The sequence below is a fragment of the Ovis canadensis genome, chromosome 1 (assembly GCF_042477335.2).
Source record: "Ovis canadensis isolate MfBH-ARS-UI-01 breed Bighorn chromosome 1, ARS-UI_OviCan_v2, whole genome shotgun sequence".
NCBI classification, from domain to species: Eukaryota; Metazoa; Chordata; class Mammalia; order Artiodactyla; family Bovidae; genus Ovis; species Ovis canadensis.
The window spans coordinates 40,329,449-40,350,030 of NC_091245.1; the positions used below are offsets into that span (position 1 = coordinate 40,329,449).

At 38.7% G+C, this 20,582-nt stretch overlaps 1 protein-coding gene across 3 annotated transcripts in view; it reads left to right on the plus strand.

The window, feature by feature from the left end:
• The first annotated feature begins 3,942 nt into the window (after positions 1 to 3,942).
• The window catches only part of UBE2U (ubiquitin conjugating enzyme E2 U), a 78,589-nt gene continuing 61,949 nt past the window's right edge, over positions 3,943 to 20,582 (plus strand). The window contains exons 1-4 of one of the 3 annotated variants that reach the window (XM_069593610.1): positions 3,965 to 4,415; positions 5,722 to 5,803; positions 7,082 to 7,174; positions 12,381 to 12,478. In XM_069593610.1, the coding sequence (XP_069449711.1) occupies positions 4,350 to 4,415; positions 5,722 to 5,803; positions 7,082 to 7,174; positions 12,381 to 12,478 (339 nt within the window). In that variant the 5' untranslated portion in view covers positions 3,965 to 4,349. Of the gene's footprint in view, positions 4,416 to 5,721; positions 5,804 to 6,164; positions 6,283 to 7,081; positions 7,175 to 12,380; positions 12,479 to 20,582 lie in introns of all 3 variants that reach the window. The other 2 variants (XM_069593626.1, XM_069593617.1) reach the window with 2 other exon arrangements.

Below are 20,582 nucleotides of genomic sequence, written 5' to 3' on the forward strand. Positions count from 1 at the left end.
ACTCTGCTTATTTAACTTATATGCAGAGTACATCATGAGAAATGGTGAACTGGAAGAAGCACAAGCTGGAATCAAGATTGCAGGGAGAAATATCAATAACCTCAAATATGCAGATGACACCACACTTACGGTAGAAAATGAAGAAGAACTAAAAAGCCTCTTGATGAAAGTGAAAGAGGAAAGTGAAAAAGTTGCTTAAAACTCAACATTCAGAAAACTAAGATCATGGCATCTGGTCCCATCACTTCATGGGAAATAGATGGGGAAACAGTGGAAACAGTGACCTACTTTATTTTGGGGGGCTCCAAAATCACTGCAGATGGTGACTGCACCCATGAAATTAAAGGGCACTTGCTCTTTGGAAGAAAAGTTATGGCTACCCTAGATAGCATATTAAAAAGCAGAGACATTACTTTGCCAACAAGCTATGGTTTTTAGTACTCATGTATGGATGTGTTCCGACTCAATGCACATGAGTTTGGGTGAATTCTGGGAGTTGGTGATGGACAGGGAGGCCTGGCGTGCTGCAATTCACGGGGTCACAAAGAGTCGGACACAACTGAGCGACTGAACTGAACTGAACTGATGGATGTGAGAGTTGGACTGTAAAGAAAGCTGAGTGCTGAAGAATTGATGCTTTTGACTGCGGTGTTGGAAAAGACTCTCTTGAGAGTCCTTTGGACAGCAAGGAGATCTAACCAGTCCATCCTAAAGGAAATCAGTCCTGAATATTCATTGGAAGGACTGATGCTGAAGCTGAAACTCCAATATTTTGGCCACTGGATGCGAAGAACTGACTTATTTGAAAAGACCCTGATGCTGGGAAAGATTGAAGGTGAGAGGAGAAGGGGACAATAGAGGATGAGATGGTTGGACGGCATCACTTACTCAATGGACATGAGTCTGAGTAAACTCCAGGAGTTGGTGATGAACAAGGAGGCCTGGTGTGCTGCAGTCCATGGGGCTGCAAAGAGTCAGACAGGACTGAGCCACTGAACTGAACTGAATTTCTCCTAGAACAAAATTTTACACACAGAGTCTGCATTTACTATCACAGATTTCTCCTGTTAAAGCAGAATGAAAGACCGTAGTATCATCGAAGAAGCCATTAAAATTCCCTAATTGGTTCCCACTCCTTTCTCATGGAAGCAGCTCTTTATTTGCTCCCACTATATGTTGCCAGTGTTCCATAAATGCAAGGGAAAATCTGTCAGGCTTTAAGGAGAGCCCTACCAAAATTCAATCTCAGGTCCTAGTTAATGTTTTCATAGGAAAAATTCCTTAATATTCAGTTTTTTAAAACAAAAATCATTTTATTGTGCTAAATGTTAGTAAAGTGAAGATATTATTGGAAATTTCTCAACTACCCTACCTGGACATGAAAATGACTGTGGGAGTCTGCTAAGTGGTCTCCTCTACAATCCATTCTCCACAAAGAAGTTAGAGTAATTTTGTAAATGTAGAGAATAACACTCTCATCCCTAAAGGTATTCAATGATTCCCACTGCTATTCAAATAAAACCCAAACTTCCCTACACATAAAGCTCCAACCTAATCATATCTCCACCATATTCTCTCAGGCCCTGCCAGTTCCCATTTGAAGCCAAGCTTTTTCCTGACTGAGAACTATTTTCTTTTCCTGTTCCTGGAACTCTTTGCCCTCAGTATTTCAAATAACTGGCTCCTTCTCGTCCAACCTATCATGTATCATTTCACTGCCCACTCCTGACGGAGGACTTCCCTGACCATTTCTAACCCTTCAGCTCAGTTCAGTAGCTCAGTCATGTCCGACTCTTTGCGACCCCATGAATTGCAGAACGCCAGGCCTCTCTGTCCATCACCAACTCCCGGAGTTCACTCAGACTCACGTCCATCGAGTCTGTGATGCCATCCAGCCATCTCATCCTTTGTCATCCCCTTCTCCTCCTGCCCCTAATCCCTCCCAGCATCAGAATCTTTTCCAATGAGTCAACTCTTCGCATAAGGTGGCCAAAGTACTGGAGCTTCAGCTTTAGCATCATTCCTTCCAAAGAAATCCCAGGGTTGATCTCCTTCAGAATGGACTGGTTGGATCTCCTTGCAGTCCAAGGGACTCTCAAGAGTCTTCTCCAACACCACAGTTCAAAAGCATCAATTCTTTGGCACTCAGCTTTCTTCACAGTCCAACTCTCACATCCATACATGACCACAGGAAAAACCATAGCCTTGACTAGACGGACTTTTGTTGGCAAAGTAATGTCTGTGCTTTTTATTTTTATTTTTATTTTTTTGTCTGTGCTTTTTAATATGCTATCTAGGTTGGAACCCTTAGCTACTGTTTATTATATTACTGTTTTATTGTCTATAGTATGAACGTAAAAGTGAAGTCGCTCAGTCGTGTCCGACTCTTTGTGACCCCATGGACTGTAGCCTACCAAGCTCCTCTGTCCATGGGATTCTCCAGGCAAGAGTACTGGAGTGGGTTGCCATTTCCTTCTCCAGGGGATCTTCCCGACCCAGGGATCGAACCCAGGTCTCCTGCATTGCAGGCAGACGCTTTAACCTCTGAGCCAACAGGGAAGCCCAAGGTGTGATCTGAAATTATGATTTTTGCTTTGTACACTTGTTTTTGTTTTGTATATTTATTTATTGAATATTGGAGCCAAAAAGGTAGTCACTTCATGTGAACTGTTGCGCAGCACATGAGAAGTGTGAAATAAATATCTGTGAAATGAATGAACTAATTAAACTGATGTCCTGTTTTCCACAAAATCAGTAAACAGTAAGAAAAAGTACTCTGAGAAAAGATGCCAGCTTCTGTAGTTGACATGGGCAAATTAGCACCTTTAAGAGGCTCACAGCTGGCTAAAGAAAGCAATGGGCAATTGTGATACAGCCTGATAAATGCTATGCCTGTCTGCTAAATTCTCTCCAGTCTTGTCCAACTCTGTGACGCTATGGACTGTAGCCCAACAGGCTCCTCTGTCCACGGGATTTTCCAGGCAAGAATACTCCAGTGGATTTCCGTGCCCTCCTGCAGGGGATCTGAACCCAACAATCAAACCCATGTCTCCTGCAGCCCCTGCATTGCAAGTGGATTTTTTTTTTAAATCGTTGAGCCACGGAGGAAGCCCAATAAATGCTAACAGGGAGGTAAATATAGGGTCCTCTAGGATCACAAGAAAGGAGTTGTCTTGTATGATTTCATAAAGAATCGTAGGCAAAGGTAAATCTGAACGTGGTAAATATCTAGACAGAAGGAACAGAAAGTGGCAAAACTCAGCAAGAGATGAGAATTTTTAAGTAGTTCATGTTGCATAACATTCTTCCAGAGTAACTGAAGAATTTGATGACATAATAATATATGCGAAGATATCATGACCGCTGAAGTGCCATATGAAAGTGAAAGTCGCAGAGTCGTGTCCAACTCTTTGTGACCCCATGGACTATACAGTCTATTGAATTCTCCAGGCCAGAATACTGGAGTAGGTAGTCTCTCCCTTCTCCAGGGTATCTTCCCAACCCAGGGATCGAACCCAGGTCTCCCTAACTGCAGGCGAATTCTTTACCAGCTGAGCCACAAGTGCCATATGTTATTATAAACAAGAGCAGACCAGCATAATATTCAAAGAAAAAGAAAAGATGATTTCGGAGGACTTCTAGTGAAGTCTTCTCTGACTTAGACTTAAACGCTAGACCCTCTGACTTTTCCCCCTACCCCAACAAAATGGATGGATTTAGTAGTCTCACGGGGTGCGGGGACAGAGGAGGCCTTAACAACGGTTCTCATTGGCCTTTCAAACTGAGCCTTTTGGACAATTGGCTGTGAAGGTTTCCAGAGGCCACCCCACAACGCTGATTGGATGAGGAGTGACCAAGTGCCCACCTCCTCTACAGTGCCGGTTAGTCTTGTTGCTTGGCAACCGATTTGCGTCTTCTTGCCCAACCGGCACCCAGTTAATTACACCTGTGAAGCGGAGACGGTGACTGGTTAAGAACACCCTGAACTTACGCTTCTTACGCCCACTTCACGCATAAGCAGCACGAGTGGTCTCAGGGTTTCATCCACATTTATCTTCAGGCTGGGCTGTGGGCTGGCGCCGCAAGGACACACGGCAGTGGAGAAAGTGCTCAAGTCTTCCTTCTGAAGTCCTCCTTTAGAAGAGTCAGAGGAGAAAAGAAAGTCGCTGCTACGTGCCCAACTTAGGTCCACCTCTCTTGGGAGTATATATACAGCATTCTGAAGCTGGAGAAAGCAAGTATTTATGTCAGTTAACTAGGTATAGGAGAGTGACCCATAACCTCAGACACTTGCCTCAGAGCGAACCGTAGTAGTGAGGGGACAGGATCAGAGGATTTTTTGCTTTATCATGTACAGCAGAGCTTACATCTTGCTAAAAAGAGAATTCCAAGAGTTGAAGAACAACAATTATGAGGTGAGTATTGGAGACGTGGAGGTTGTGTTTCATTGGGGTACGAGTTTTTAAAAGCAGTTTAATCTGTGTTTATTCCACAAAGCATAATTGAGTTAAATCTAATTTGCACTACAGACTTGTTTAATGAACCTATTTCAGTATAATAATCTGTTTCATAATAATTATTAGTATTTCATAATAATAGTTAACAGTATTGAGCACACTGTGCTGAGTAATTTATGGACTTTAATCCCTGAATGTAACAGTCTATCAGGTAGTAAATAACCATTAGTCATTTAGTTAGTGAATGCAGGGTTGCATTCACTAATTATTAATTGTGCCTGCATGTTCGGTGGCTAAGTTGTGTCCGACTCTTTGCAACCCCATGCACTGCAGCCCACCAGGCTTCTCTGTCCATGAGATTTTTCCAGGCAAGAATACTGGAAAGGGTTGCCATTTCCTTCTCCAGGGGGTCTTTCCCACCCAGGGATGAAACCGAGGTCTGCTGCGTTGGCAAGTGGATTCTTTACTCGATACCACCTGGGAATCCCTTCAATTATCAATACAATATTGTAAAGTAGGTAGTGTTTTGTTTTACCTACCACAAACCTAAGCCTCAGAAAGCTTTCAGTAAATATTTGGGCTCGGGATTCCATCACAGGGTTTTTTGACTCCAAAATCCCTTGCTCTTAAGTCTTGAGTTCTTTTTCTTCCTGTCTAGTGCACTTTTTGCCAATTGCTGTGACATATAACACACAAGTGTCTTTCCCTTATAATTTTATTTTAAAAATTTTATTATTATTTTTGGTTTGTGCTAGGTCTTCATTGTTTTGCACAGTAATACTTTCTTTTCCCTCCATTGGAATAATGCCTCAAGTGTAGGAAAATTTTATTTTTACATATGAGCATAATTTTAGAGTTGTGTTTTTCTTAATGAAAATTTACTTCATGCCTAGTATAGCATCTGTAGGGTTTTTTTTAAAGCTATGAGGAAATACATGCTTTCCAACTATTCCTTTCTTTTTGAATTTGAATCTTAAATTGTCTATAGAATTACATAAGTCACATATTCCATTCTTGACCTTCCTGTCCCATTTGTGATTTTCATACTAATGATTTACTTAAAATTTACTATTGCATGTATTTTCTGGAATCTACCTTATCTTCTGTGTAATAAGACAGTATATAACGCCTTCTCAAGTCAAACATTTTTATCAATAAAAGAAAATTTAGAGCTTTTGGAATTCATTGTAACCTAATATCTGACTTCCCAAACTGCAATAAATATTTAATCTTTTTTTCTGCTTTAATTTTTCTTGATGTTTAGGGTATTACTGCCTTTCCTATAAGTGAAGATATGATGCAATGGGATGTTGACATTGAAGGTCTACAGAATACAATTTGGCATGGTTTGTGTTTGGGAAACCAATTTACTTTTTTATAAAAGCCTTTATATTATTAGCCTAATTTCTTTAAGGTTGCACTGTATAAATTTTCTAGAATTCCTAAAGTTTTCACATGTTAATTTTTTCATTGTATGGCTTAATTTTTTGCCATTTGTCAACATGGATGGATATTTTAGGTTTGAATATTTCTTTATGCCCAGTCTTAATGTTATCATGTTTTTAAGAAGCAGACATAGGAAAACATATCAACTGAGAATATCATCTAATAGTCTTCCATGAATTCAGAGAATAACCAACAAAATGCCTGATGGAAAAATCCCACAATTATGTCTCTTTTTTTTTTTTCTCTATGATTTTCCCACAGATGTCCATAAGTCAAGTTCTCAAGAAGACTAGGCAACCATAAACTTTAATGACCATGCCCTCTTAGAGTTGCAGATTAACAAGATATATTTGCTTAGTGAGATAGGGGAGAAAAGCATGTAAGTGGATAATTACAATAAAATATAACATGTCCTGTTATGAATTTTGAATGGAATACTTGGGAGGCAGTGATTAGTTAATTTTGCCTTGGAGAGTCAGGAACAGCTTCCCAAGGAAGTGACACTTGAGTTGGGTCCTGAAGAATGTCTGAGAATTCACCAGGTTTAGAATCAGAAGGCGGAGAAGGCAATGGCACCCCACTCCAGTACTCTTGGCTTGAAAATCCCATGGACGGAGGAGCCTGGTAGGCTGCAGTCCAGGGGATCACAAAGAGTCGGACACGACTGCACGACTTCACTTTCAGTTTTCAGTTTCATCCATTGGAGAAGGAAATGGCAACCCACTCCAGTGTTCTTGCCTGGAGATCCCAGGGAGGGGGGAGCCTGGTGGGCTGCCGTCTCTGGGGTCACACAGAGTCAGACATGACTGAAGTGACTTAGCAGCAGCAGCAGAATCAGAAGGAAGTGCAAGTAGGCTAAATAGCCTAGCGAGAGCTGAAGAGAGGATTCTGGAGCAGAGAGTAAATATGAGAAACCCAGTGAAGAGGCTGGTATTAGAGGGACAGAGTTAGTGGATGAAAAGGACTGGTGAGAATGTGGCTGAAAACACTGGGTTAGATTGTGAGGAGTCTATTATACCATCTAGAGGTGTCTGGGCATCCTCTAATCCAATGTACTTATTAATATAGTAAAACTCTAGGGACATTGGGGAGGATAAACTGTAGGCATAAACATCAATATTAGGTTATAGTTAATCATTAATGACACTTTATTAAAAATGTTTATTTCTATATCACAGGAGCATTCTTCCAACTGAGAATAAATTTCACATCAGAGTATAATTTTGTCCCTCCAGTTGTGAAATTCAGAACAATTCCTTTTCATCCAAATGGTAAGGAACAAATAAAATTAATATCATAAATTCTGTCCATATTAATGTTATTTTCATTAACATTAATAATGTTTATTTTTAACATTATAAAGTAAACATACTTATTGGGGAAAATATTAAAAAGCAGGAAAAATTATCATCTGAATCCTAACTCAGAGAGATACTATTCTCAACATTTAATGAGATTTATTTCCTTTCTTCCGTGTATGTATTTTATCTCCATAGTTGAGTTATTACACAAAGATGTATATATTTTTATTTAAAATGACATAATACATTTATTTCTGCAGTGTTAAACATTCTTCAAAATATAATTTTGAACATGAATGATATTTGTATGTCTTCTTTGGAAAGATGTCTTTTCAGGTCTTCTGCCCACTTTTGGTTAATTTGGGGGTTTAATATTGAATTGTGTGAACTGTTTGTATATTTTAGATATTAACCCCTTGTCGGTAACATCATTTGCAAATATTTTCTCCAATTCTATAGGCTGTCTTTTCATTTTGTCAATGGTTTCCTTTGCTATGCAAAGCTTTTAAGTTTAATTGGGTCCCATTTGTTTATTTTTGCATGCCTTGGGAGACTGAGCCAAGAAAATATTGCTATAATCTATGTCAAGAATATTCCATGTATGTTTTCTTCTAGGAGTTTTATGGTTTCTGGTCTTACATTTAGGTCTCTAAACCGGTTTGAATTTAATTTGTATATCGTGTGAGGGAATGTTCTAATCTCATTATTTTGGCTTATTGATATGGGTATCCAGTTTTCCCATCACCACTTGTTGAAGAAACTGTTTTTTTCTCCATGGCATATTCTTGCCTCCTTTGTTGTAGTTGAATTGACCACAAATGCATGGACTTATTTCTGGGCTGTCTGTTCTGTTCCATCAATATATGTGTCTGTTTTTACGGCAATACCATGTTGTTTTGATAACTGCAGTTTTATAGCATAGTCTAAACTCTCAGAGGGCTATATATACCTCTAGCTTCATTCTTTTTTCTCAAGATTTCTCTGTGGCTCCATATGAATTTTAGGATTATTTGTTCTAGTTCTGTGAAAAATATTCAGGATATTTTGATAGGGATTGCATCAAATCTGTTGATTGCTTTGAATAGTATGGCCATTTTAACAATATTAATTCTTCCAATCCAAGAATATGGAATATTGTTCCATTTCTTTGAATCATCTTCAGTTTCCTTCATCAATGTTTTATAGTTTTCAGGGCGTTGGTCTTTCACCTCCTTGGATAAATTTACTTCTAGGGTTTTATATGCTATTTTAAATGGGAATTTTTTTCTTTTTACTTTCTCTTTATGATATTTCTTCATTGTTGTTCAGTTGCTAAGTTGTGTCTGACTCTTTGCAACCCCTTGGGCTTTAGCACACCAGGCTTCCCTGTCTTTCACTATCTCCTGGAGTTTGCTCAGACTCATATTCATTGAGTTGATGATGCCATCCAACCATGTCAAAGTCTGCTACCCACTTCTCCTGCCCTCAGTCTTTCCCAGCATCAAGATCTTTTTCAGTGAGCTGGCTCTTTGTATCAGGTTATCAAAGTGTTGGCACTTCAGCTTCAGCATTAGTCCTTCCATTGACTACTCAGGGTTGATTTCCTTTAGGATTGACTGTTTCATCATTAGTGTATAGAAATACAATAGATTTTGTATATTAATTTTTTTTCCTTCAGCCTTGCTAAATTCATTGATTCTAATAGCTTTGGGATGGAAACTTTAGGGTTCTATATAAAGAATATGTTTAATTTTCTTATTCATATTTAATTAGTAAAGATTTATTTCCAGTAACAGTATTGGATATACAGAAAAGGGAAATGTCCATAAATAGCTACAATGTCCATAAATATAGGAATTTTTAAGTAAAATGTATTATAGCTATGTACATTGCTTTTAAACATAACAAGAAAAATATATGAAGACTTTACTCTTTGGTCATTGTTACCTCCCTAGAATCTTCACTCCCTGGCATAGAGTTGGTGTTTAAATATTTTTTTGAATAAACTTATCCAAAATATGTTGACAATTTACTATTAAATGAAAAATACTTTGAAGAAAAAAATGTAATTTAATTTTAAAAACATAGTAACTACACACACACAAAAGTGTGTGTGTGTTTTTTTCCCAAATACTATTAATAATTTAGTTAATTGACTGTATTATGACATAGGCTAACCTTTTCAAATGACTTTCCAATGTACATATAACAGAACAAAGCTGGCAGGAAGGTTTTACCATCCTCAACTTGTGGGTTCCATTTCTGGACCTAAGACATTTATTCTGTCACTATTTCCAGCCAGTGGGAAGTGGAGAGAAAAAGAAAAGGCAGAAACAGCATCCTTATTAAGAAAATATGATCCAAAAGGTGCACACTTTACTTCTGCTGATGTCCCACCATTAAGACTTAGTCACAGGGCCACATCTTGTTAGAGGAAAGGGCTGGGAAAATGTGGGCAACTATGTATTCATCTAAAACCACACAGGGGGATGGGGAGGAGGCAGGCATCATGTTTGAGAGAGGAAATGGAGGAAAGGAAGAAAAGACACTGGAGGACTATGAATAACGTTCTTGAAACTTTTCTTTTATATACATATAAATTTATTCATTTTAATTGGAGGTTAATTACTTTACAATATTGTATTGGTTTTGCCACACATTAATCAACATGAATCTGCCACAGGTATACACGTGTTCCCCATCCTGAACCCCCCTCCCTCCTCCCTCCCCGTACCATCCCTCTGGGTCCTTGCCAGCCATCTAATGTAAGCTAGAGAGCATCCTCAAATCTGACATCACATTTAGAATCTCTCTCCATTTCTCATTCTTTACCTTTATCTCTAGGAAATGTCAGGAACATAGGTTAAAGGGACTTTTCTTGATATGGACATTGGTAACAACTCAATAGGGGTTTGTAACAGATTTTTTTCAGTCAAACATTTCTGATTGTCATTGCCATCATCAGTTCAGTTCAGTTCAGTCACTCAGTCGTGTCCAACTCTTTGCGACCCCATATATTGCAGCACGCCAAGCCTCCCTGTCCATCACCATCTCCTGGAGTTCACTCAGACTCACGTCCATTGAGTCTGTGGTGCCATTCAGCCATCTCATCCTCTGTTGTCCCCTTCTCCTCCTGCCCCCAATCCCTCCCAGCATCAGAGTCTTTTCCGATGAGTCAAATCTTCTCATGAGGTGGCCAAAGTACTGGAGCTTCAGCTTTAGCATCATTCCTTCCAAAGAAATCCCAGGGTTGATCTTCTTCAGAATGGACTGGTTGGATCTCCTTGCAGTCCAAGGGACTCTCAAGAGTCTTCTCCAACACCACAGTTCAAATGCATCAATTCTTTGGTGCTCAGCCTTCTTCACAGTCCAACTCTCACATCCATACATGACCACAGGAAAAACCATAGCCTTGACTAAGCGGATCGTAGTCGGCAAAGTAATGTCTCTGCTTTTGAATATACTATCTAGGTTGGTCATAACTTTTCTTCCAAGGAATAAGCATCTTTTAATTTCATGGCTGCAGTCACCATCTGCAGTGATTTTGGAGCCCCCAAAATAAAGTCTGACACTGTTTTCACTGTTTCCCCATCTATTTGTCATGAAGTGATGGGACCAGATGCCATGATCTTCGTTTTCTGAATGTTGAGCTTTAAGCCAGCTTTTTCACTCTCCTCTTTCACTTTCATCAGGAGGCTTTTTAGTTCCTCTTCACTTTCTGCCATAACGGTGGTGTCATCTGCATATCTGAGGTTATTGAGATTTCTCCTGGCAATCTTGATTCCAGCTTGTGTTTCTTCCAGTCCAGTGTTTCTCATGATGTACTCTGCATAGAAGTTAAATAAGCAGGGTGACAATATACAGTCTTGACATACTCCTTTTCCTATTTGGAACCAGTGTGTTGTTCCATGTCCACTTCTAACTGTTGCTTCCTGACCTGCATACAGATTTCTCAAGAGCCAGGTGAGGTGATCTGGTATTCCCATCTCTTTCAGAATTTTCCACAGTTTATTGTGATCCACACAGTCAAAGGCTTTGGCATAGTCAATAAAGTAGAAATAGATGTTTTTCTGGAACTCTCTTGCTTTTTCCATGATCCAGTGGATGTTGGCAATTTGATCTCTGGTTCCTCTGCCTTTTCTAAAACCAGCTTGAACATCAGGGAGTTCACAGTTCACGTATTGCTGAAGTCTGGCTTGGAGAATTTTGAGCATTACTTTACTAACATGTGAGATGAGTGCAATTGTGCAGTAGTTTGAGCATTCTTTTGCATTGCCTTTCTTTGGAATTGGAACGAAAACTGACTTTTTCCAGTCCTGTGGTCACTGCTGAGTTTTCCAAACTTGGTGGCATATTGAGTGCAGCACTTTCACAGCATCATCTTTCAGGATTTGAAACAGCTCAACTGGAATTCCATCGCCTCCACTAGCTTTGCTTGTTTACTGGAAATAGACTGCCTTATGACCCAGCAATCCCACTGCTGGGCATACACACCAAGGAAACCAGAATTGAAACTTTTCATATCGTTTCTTGATCATTTTTACCACTGAGTTATAATTTCAGTTTTCACTTACTACAGTTTTAATACCAACTAGAATTTTTTTCTAAATACTTTTTTTATCATGTTGTTCACTCACCTTTTGTCCATTGCACTGTTAACTATTATTGTAGTTTCAAAATACAATGTCCCAAACCGAAGACCCTTTTTTTCACCTTTTCAACATTTTCTTCCCAGATCTTTCCTAAAGATTGCAAGATCTTTCCATTAGATATAAATAATTTTTCTTATTTTTTTATAAAAATTATTTATACATTGATAAAAGTATTTTTAATAATGATAACTATCATTTTTTGAGGATCCACTCTATGCCAGGTACTCTATTAAGGACTTTGTTTTTTAAACTCATTTCAGTGAAAGTAGGTACTTCAGTCATATTCCCCATTTCACATACTAGGCAAATGAGACCTAGAGAGGTAGTTCATTGCTCAGTGTCCATTGCTGATAGTGGAGGAGTCAACTGTCAAATTTATGTGTATCTGACACCAAAGTCCATGCTCTAACAACTGGTCTATATAAACTGTCACATTCATTGCAAAGTTTGTCACTTGCTTTCTAACTTAGCCTATGATATGTTGATCTTCATAAGTTTTAAATGATAATTTTATGTATAAATATTAATGTGTTATTTTAATACAGTAGACCCACATTCTGGCAAGCCCTGTATAGATTTTTTGGACAGCCCTCGTAAGTGGAATAGAAGCTATACATTGAGCAGCATCTTACTTACCCTCCAGGTAAGAACAGATTAATAATAAAATGCTGTCTTTGTTGTTGTTGTTTAGTTGCCCAGCTGTAGCAGACTCTTTTGTGCCCCCATGGACCCATGGACTGTTGCCTGGCAGGCTCCTCTGTCCATGGGATCTCCCAGGCAAGAATACTGGAGTGGGTTGCCATTTCCTTCTCCAGGGGATATTCCTGACGGAGGGATCAAACCTGTGTCTCCTGTATTGGCAGGTGGATTCTTTACCGCCGAGCCACCAGGGAAACCCAGTGATGTCTTTAATACATTTAATTACCCAATTATTCAAAGTAAAAGGAATAAAATATACAATGTATATTTAAAGGATTTGAGTAAGCTTATATGACTCAATAATATTTCTACATCAAAACTGTAAAATGGAACTTGAACTATAAAAACTATTATTTTTAAAGTGAAATTGATAGCTTATGCCCTTTCCAACCAAACAATATGTATTTTATAAAAGAAGAAAAGAATTGTTCGGATGGTTTCAATTCTGGAAAGATACTCTTAGGCTTGCTTTTGGCTCCTAACGTCACTTTGTAATGCTGAACAGGCCTTTTAGATCTTTCTTCATTCATGAACTTTGCCTTCCTCAGAGAGGTGAACAAGTGACTATAATGTAAAATAGTCAGCTTTACCCTTTATTTATGACAGTACTAGAGACCTGCTTTGATAAGCTTTCATATCAAACCCAGTGAACAATTAAGCCAGGAATTTCCTCCTCTACTCAGTAGAACCCTGTTTATAGAATGTATCCTTTGCATCCTAAATCTATGGTATTTAGAAGCATGCTTCTGTGTTGTGTGTGTGTTATGTTGTTCCTGACCCTCAAAGAGCCTCCTTTCTCATCCTGAGATGTTAAATGATTTAACATCTTTAAAGAGCGTCACTTGCTTTGACCACTTACATCTGGCCCAGTGAGATTCTATCCACCAGATTTATCCATTTTAAAATTCTAACTACTCATCATTAATAATATTTGGAGATAAAGTATTAAATTTTGATTATCTGAAATACCTGGAGAATAAAGTATTCTGGCTTAATTGAATTTTCTCAGTAACATAGAATTATAATAAAAATTCCATCTCTCCTATGTCTTGTTTTCAAAAATAAAACTATCGTTAACTTTCTATCTAGTCATCTTAGTATGCTAGGTAAAATTTAATATTTTTAAAAATTCAGTGTTGAATTTAATCATTCATTCATTCTACAACTGTGTATTGAGCATATGTACTAGTGCCAGGCCATGCTCTGGAAGAGAGATTGGAGCAAAAACTTTGAGGAAGTAAGCGAGCGTGATGTGCAGAGATTTGTGGTTGATCTTTCAGATTCTTTCAAACTGAGTCATCCTATCTCTTCCACCTAAGTAGAAACAGCCTTCAGTTCAGTTCAGTTCAGTCACTCAGTCGTGTCCGACTCTTTGCGACCCCATGAATTGCAGCACTCCAGGCCTCTCTGTCCATCCCCAACTCCCAGAGTTCACTCAGACTCACGTCCATCGAGTCTGTGATCCCATCCAGCCATCTCATCCTCGGTCGTCCCCTTCTCCTCCTGCCCCCAATCCCTCCCAGCATCAGAGTCTTTTCCAATGAGTCAACTCTTCTCATGAGATGGCCAAAGTACTGGAGTTTCAGCTTTAGCATCATTCCTTCCAAAGAAATCCCAGGGCTGATCTCCTTCACAATGGACTGGCTGGATCTCCTTGCAGTCCAAGGGACTCTCAAGAGTCTTCTCCAATACCACAGTTCAAACGCATCAGTTCTTCAGCGCTCAGCCTTCTTCTCAGTCCAATTCTCACATCCATACATGACCACAGGAAAAACCATAGAAACAGCCTTAAAAACAGTAAAAGTGAATGTTCTCGAAAATGTAATGAGTGAGGGCAAACCAGAATGAAATGGTGAACATTTTGAATTGCAGAATAATTTAATCAAGGTAAATTGGGGACTGTGAGTTTAGATTGCTTGGCTTTACTTCTTGGTTCTGCCACTTAATACCTTTGCACTTTTGGAACAAGTTTCTCCACTTATCATTCCCTCCATTTCTTCATCAGTAAAATGGGGCTGTTAGTAGCTAACTCATATAACTTGTGAGGACTAAATGTATGAATAAAGTACTCAGAACCATGAGTGGTCTAAGAAAAGAATTCAATAAAAATCTGGTTAATATTTACCTGCGGAGTAAAAGCTATCCTAGTTCAGAAGTTCAAAAGGAAGCTTCTGATAACACCTCCCCTCTCCAGCCAAACATGGTATGGGAAATCAATATTGTCTCTGACTATTTTTCAAATAGTTTTATAAAACAAATATGCCCACATTAGAAAACATTTTTAAGACAGTAGAAAGGAAAAAAAAAAATCGCTGGTAATCATAAAGAAATTCCTTCCCTGTTGTTATTAACATTTTCTTCTTATCTTTTCTCTTGTGTTTTAGTTTTAAATCTTCAGTTCCAAATTCCCTACAAGGTCAAGGCCAAATTCTATTGCCTGACAAATGATTTACTCCTCACACCTTGGCCTTAACCTTCCGAAACACACCATGGCATCCCGCTCTTATGTATATCTTTATTATTTATCTATTTTACTCACAGTGCTTGGTTCAGTTCTGGTTACAAAGCATTTATAGAGTTCCAAACTCTAAAGTTACAAACCAAGTCAATCTTGGACCTTAAGAAGTGCTCAGTCCAGTTCTGCATCTGACTAGCATCCCATTTTATTCCCTCTTTCTCAGTCCTTTTGGCAAGCAGCTGCTCACATTTTAAGAGTCAGGTCAAAAGATGCCTCCTCTGAAATGCCTTTCCTGATTTCCTTTCCTAGGTAAAATTAATGGCTTTGGTTTGGGGAGGAGGGCTTTCTTGGTGAAGTGTTGCCCTAAGTAAATCTGTGTGAGAGAACTATAATGCTATAATGCAAATACTGTTTCCTTATCTGTCTTCCCCTATTAGACTGTAAGCCCCTGAAGGTCAGGAAACAAGTTTAACTCCTGTGGTAGAAACTAAGTAATATAACTGAAGCAACAAATCTATTTTTACATAGTTGCAATGATAGTATATGTGTTCGAATTATATAGCTTATTACTTTATCACTTAACATTTCACTCAAGTAATTTCCAGGTTGCTACAATTAATATTTTAATGGCTTATTGAATAGTTCTTTGGAGTTCAGTGCTGCCCACTAGAACTTTAAGCACTTATGGAAATTTTCAATATCTGTGCTGTTCAATATAGTAACCCCTAGTCTCTAGTTCTACTGAGCACTTGGAATATGGCTCCTATAACTAAGGGACTGAGTTTTTCATTTTATTTAAGTACTAATAATTTAAATTTAGATTACTTTCTGATTACAACCTTTTGAATAACAGGTGATACACATTTATAACTATCACATTGTTATCCATGGGATTAATACTTGAAATGGTGTTAAAAATATTTTCAAGTCTAAATATGCTAATCATATGCTCCTAAATTTCTATGATCTTGATTTCTTTGAAAACTTGTCCTTTCATATATAAGCAAAAGCAAATATCAACACTCATCCACAGAAGGAATTCCAAATTCATAAGCTTTAATTAATTGGACAGTATAAAATATACTCACTGGTACAGTGAACAGTATGACAAGACAAAAAGATTGGACACTGAAAGATGAACTCCCTAGGTCAGTAGGTGCCCAGTATGCTACTGGAGATCAGTAACTCCAGAAAGAATGGAGGGATGGAGCCAAATCAAAAACAACACCCAGTTGTGGATGGGACTGGTGATAGAAGCAAGGTTCGATGCTGTAAAGACTAAATATTGCATAGGAACCTGGAATGTTAGGTCCATGAATCAAGGCAAATTGGAAGTGGTCACCAGGAGATGGCAAGAGTGAACATCGGCATTCTAGGAATCAGCAAACTAAGATGGACTGGAATGGGTGAATTTAACTCAGATGACCATTAATTATATCTACTACTGTGGGCAGGAGTCCCTTAGAAGAAATGGAGTGGCCATCACAGTCAACAAAAGAGTCTGAAATGCAGTACTTGGATGCAATCTCAAAAATAACAGAATGATCTCTGTTGGTTTCCAAGGCAAACCATTCAATATGACAGTAATCCAAGTCCATGCCCCAACCAGTAACACTGAAGAAGCTGAAGTCGAACAGTTCTATGAAGACCTACAAGGCCTTCTAGAACCTAGCACCAAAAAAAGATGTCCTTTTCATGATAGGGGCCTGGAATGCAAAAGTAGGAAGTCAAGAAACACCTGGAGTATCAGACAGATTTGGCCTTGGAGTACGGAATGAAACAGGGCAAAGACTAATAGAGTTTTTCCAAAAGAACACACTGGTCATAGCAAACACCCTCTTCCAACAACACAAGAGAAGACTCTACACTTGGATATCACCAGATGGTCAACACTGAAATCAGATTGATTTTATCCTTTGCAGCCAAAGATGGAGAAGCTCTATACAGTCAGCAAAAACAATACTGGGAGCTGATTGTGGCTCAGATCATGAACTCCTTATTGCCAAATTCAGACTTAAATTGAAGAAAGTGGGGAAAACCACTAGATCATTCAGGTATGACCTAAATCAAATCCCTTATGCAGTGAAAGTGAGAAATAGATTTAAGGGACTAGATCTGATAGACAGAGTGCCTGAAGAACCAGGGATAGAGGTTCATGACATTGTACAGGAGACAGGGAGAAAGACCATCCCCAAGAAAAAGAAATGCAAAAAGGCAAAATGGCTTTCTGAGGAGGCCTTACAAATAGCTGTGAAAAGAAGAAAGGTGAAAGGCAAAAGAGAAAAGGAAAGCTATACCCATTTGAATTCAAGAGTTCCGAAGAGGAGCAAGGACAGATAAGAAAGCCTTCCTCAGCGATCACTGCAAAGAAATAGAGGAAAACAATAGAATGGCAAAGACTAGAGATCTCTTCAAGAAAATGAGAGATACCAAGGGAACATTTCATGCAAAGATGGGCTTGATAAAGGACAGAAATGGTATGGACCTAACAAGCAGAAGATATTAAGAAGAGGTGGCAAGAATACACAGAAGAACTGTACAAGAAAGATCTTCACGACCCAGATAGTCACGAAGGTGTGATCACTCACACTCACCTAGAGCTGGACATCCTGGAATGTGAAGTCAGGTGGGCCTTAGGAAGCATCATTATGAACAAAGCTAGTGGAGGTGATGGAATTCCAGTTGAGCTATTTCAAATCCTAAAAGATAATGCACTTAATATGCCAGCAAATTTGGAAAACTCAGCAGTGGCCACAGGATTGGAAAAAGTCAGTTTTCATTCCAATCCCAAAGAAAGGCAATGCCAGAGAATGCTCAAACTACTTCACAATTGCACTCATCTCACATGCTAACGTAATACTCAAAATTCTCCAAGCCAGCCTTCAGCAGTACATGAACCATGAACTTCCAGATATTCGAGCTGGTTTTATAAAAGAGGAACCAGAGATCAAATTGCCAACATCCGCTGGATCATTGAAAAAGCAAGAGAGTTCCAAAAGAACATCTATTTCTGCTTTCTTGACTATGCCAAAGCCTTTGACTGTGTGGATCACAATAAACTGTGGAAAATTCTGCAAGAGATTGGATTACCAGACCACCTGACCTGCCTCTTGAGAAACCTATGTGCAGGTCAGGAAGCAACAGTTAGAAGTGGACATGGAACAACAGACTGGTTCCAAATAGGAAAAGGAGTATGTCAAGACTGTATATTGTCACCCTGTTTATTTAACTTCTATGCAGAGTACATCGTGAGAAATGCTGGGCTGGAAGAAGCACAAGCTGGAATCAAGATTGCCAGAACAAATATCAATAACCTCAGATATGCAGATGACACCACCGTTATGGCAGAAAGTGAAGAGGAACTAAAAAGCCTCTTGATGAAAGTGAAAGAGGAGATTGAAAAAGTTGGTTTAAAGCTCAACATTCAGAAAACGAAGATCATGGCATCTGGTTCCATCACTTCATGGCAAATAGATGGGGAAACAGTGGCTGACTTTAATTTTTTGGGCTCCAAAATCACTGCATATGGTGATTGCAGCCATGAAATTAAAAGGCGCTCCTTGGAAGGAAAGTTATGACCAACCTAGACAGCATACTAAAAAGCAGAGACATTACTTTGCCAACAAGGGTCAGTCTAGTCAAAGCTATGGTTTTTCCAGTTGTCATGTTTGGATGTGAGACTTTCTTTTGGACTATAAAGAAAGCTGGGCACAGAAGAATTGATGGTTTTGAACTGTGGTATTGGAGAAGACTCTTGAGAGTCCCTTGGACTGCAAGGAGATCCAACCAGTCCATCCTAAAGGAGATCAGTCCTGGGTATTCATTGGAGGGACTGATGTTGAAGATGAAACTCCAATACTTTGGTCACCTGATGCAGAGGGCTGACCATTGGAAAATACCCTGATGCTGAGAAAGATTGAGGGTAGGAGGAGAAAGGGATGACAGAGGATGAGATGGTTTGATGGCATCATCAACACAATGGACATGTGTTTGGGTGGACTCTGGGAATTGGTGATGGATAGGGAGGCTTGGCATGCTGCAGTTCATGGGGTCTCAAAGAGTTTGACACAACCGAGCGACTGAACTGAACTGAACTGGTATAGTTGTTTATTGATCCTTCAAATTTATTTATCCTCTGGATAGCTTTTTATCTTATTTCATGTTATCACAAGGCTACTTTAGAAGCTGGACCTTTATTATTTCTGCAGGGTATCTGATTTGTGTATGTTAATTATTCCTTTCATTCCAATTCTTAAAAAATCATTAAATGTAGCTTGTGTGTATATTATATGCAAGTTCTTAAGCATAGTGGTGAATGCAAAGACCATTGAATAAACTCTACCAAATGTGTCTCTCTGAGTAAGACTCTCTCTCCAACCAAAGAGCAAAAGCTTACTCTTAAAGAAAAGTTTCATCTGCTTCCCACCCACTCTGGAAGATATAGTGCAATCCACATCAAATCCTTGTTTAAGCAGTTGCAGTATTCTTGAAAATATAGCCCAGTATGTTTTCCAAATATAAAAAAAAAGAAAATTCTTGTTGCTTTTGAAATATTAGCTGTCAGATTACTGGTCTTATTAGTGAAAAATTGCTATCATTTCCATGACTCTTAAGCCACAATAATCTACTCCAAGCTGTATCTACACTTAACATTCTGGTTGTAATTATTTTGGCTACATTTTATTATCTAGATTCTGGTTGTAATTATTTTGGCTATATTTTATTATCTAGTTTGTTTGTTGTAAACTAACATTCAGCATACTGAATTATTGAATAAATATTTCAAATTTGTATTAATATTAATTTTGAGATTCCAGATAAATAAGATCATAGCCAGAACTACCATGTTTTGGTTCCTACTGGTCACCTATGTTATCCAGATATGCAGATACTATTATAGGCAGAATTTTGAAACTGTCCCCAAGACTTCCACAGTCTGGTTACTCGGTCAAACTCTAATCTAGATGTGAATGAATTTTGCAGAAGGAATTACCATTACTAATAAGCTCACCTTAAATAGAAAGGTTTCCTGAATTATGCAAGGGGATGACCAAAATAATCACATGAGCCCTTACCAATAGAAGAGGAAGATAAGAGTCTCTCAAAGAAATGGAGGAAAGATGGAGGAAAGGAAATGGTAGGAGAGGTCCAAGCAAAAGAAGGTTTTTTTCACACTTTTGCCTCTGAGACATAGAGGTCCAAGTGTAAGTACCAGCAAGAGTTGTCTCAGGGTTGAGAGCAGCCCCTAATTAACCATCAGCAAAGAAACAGAAAACAGTTCTACAAACAGTGAATTCAGGAACTGAATTCATCTAACAGACAACCATAGGAGTGGAAAAGGTCAGTTTTCATTCCAATCCCAAAGAAAGGCAATGCCAAAGAATGCTCAAACTACCACACAATTGCACTCATCTCACACACTAGCAAAGTAATGCTTGAAATTCTCCAAGCCAGGCTTCAAAAGTACATGAACCTAGAACTACCAGATGTTCAAGCTGGAATTAGAAAAGGCAGAAGAACCAGAGATCAAATTGCCAACATCCACTGGATCATCGAAAAAGCAAGAGAGTTCCAGAAAAACCTTTACTTT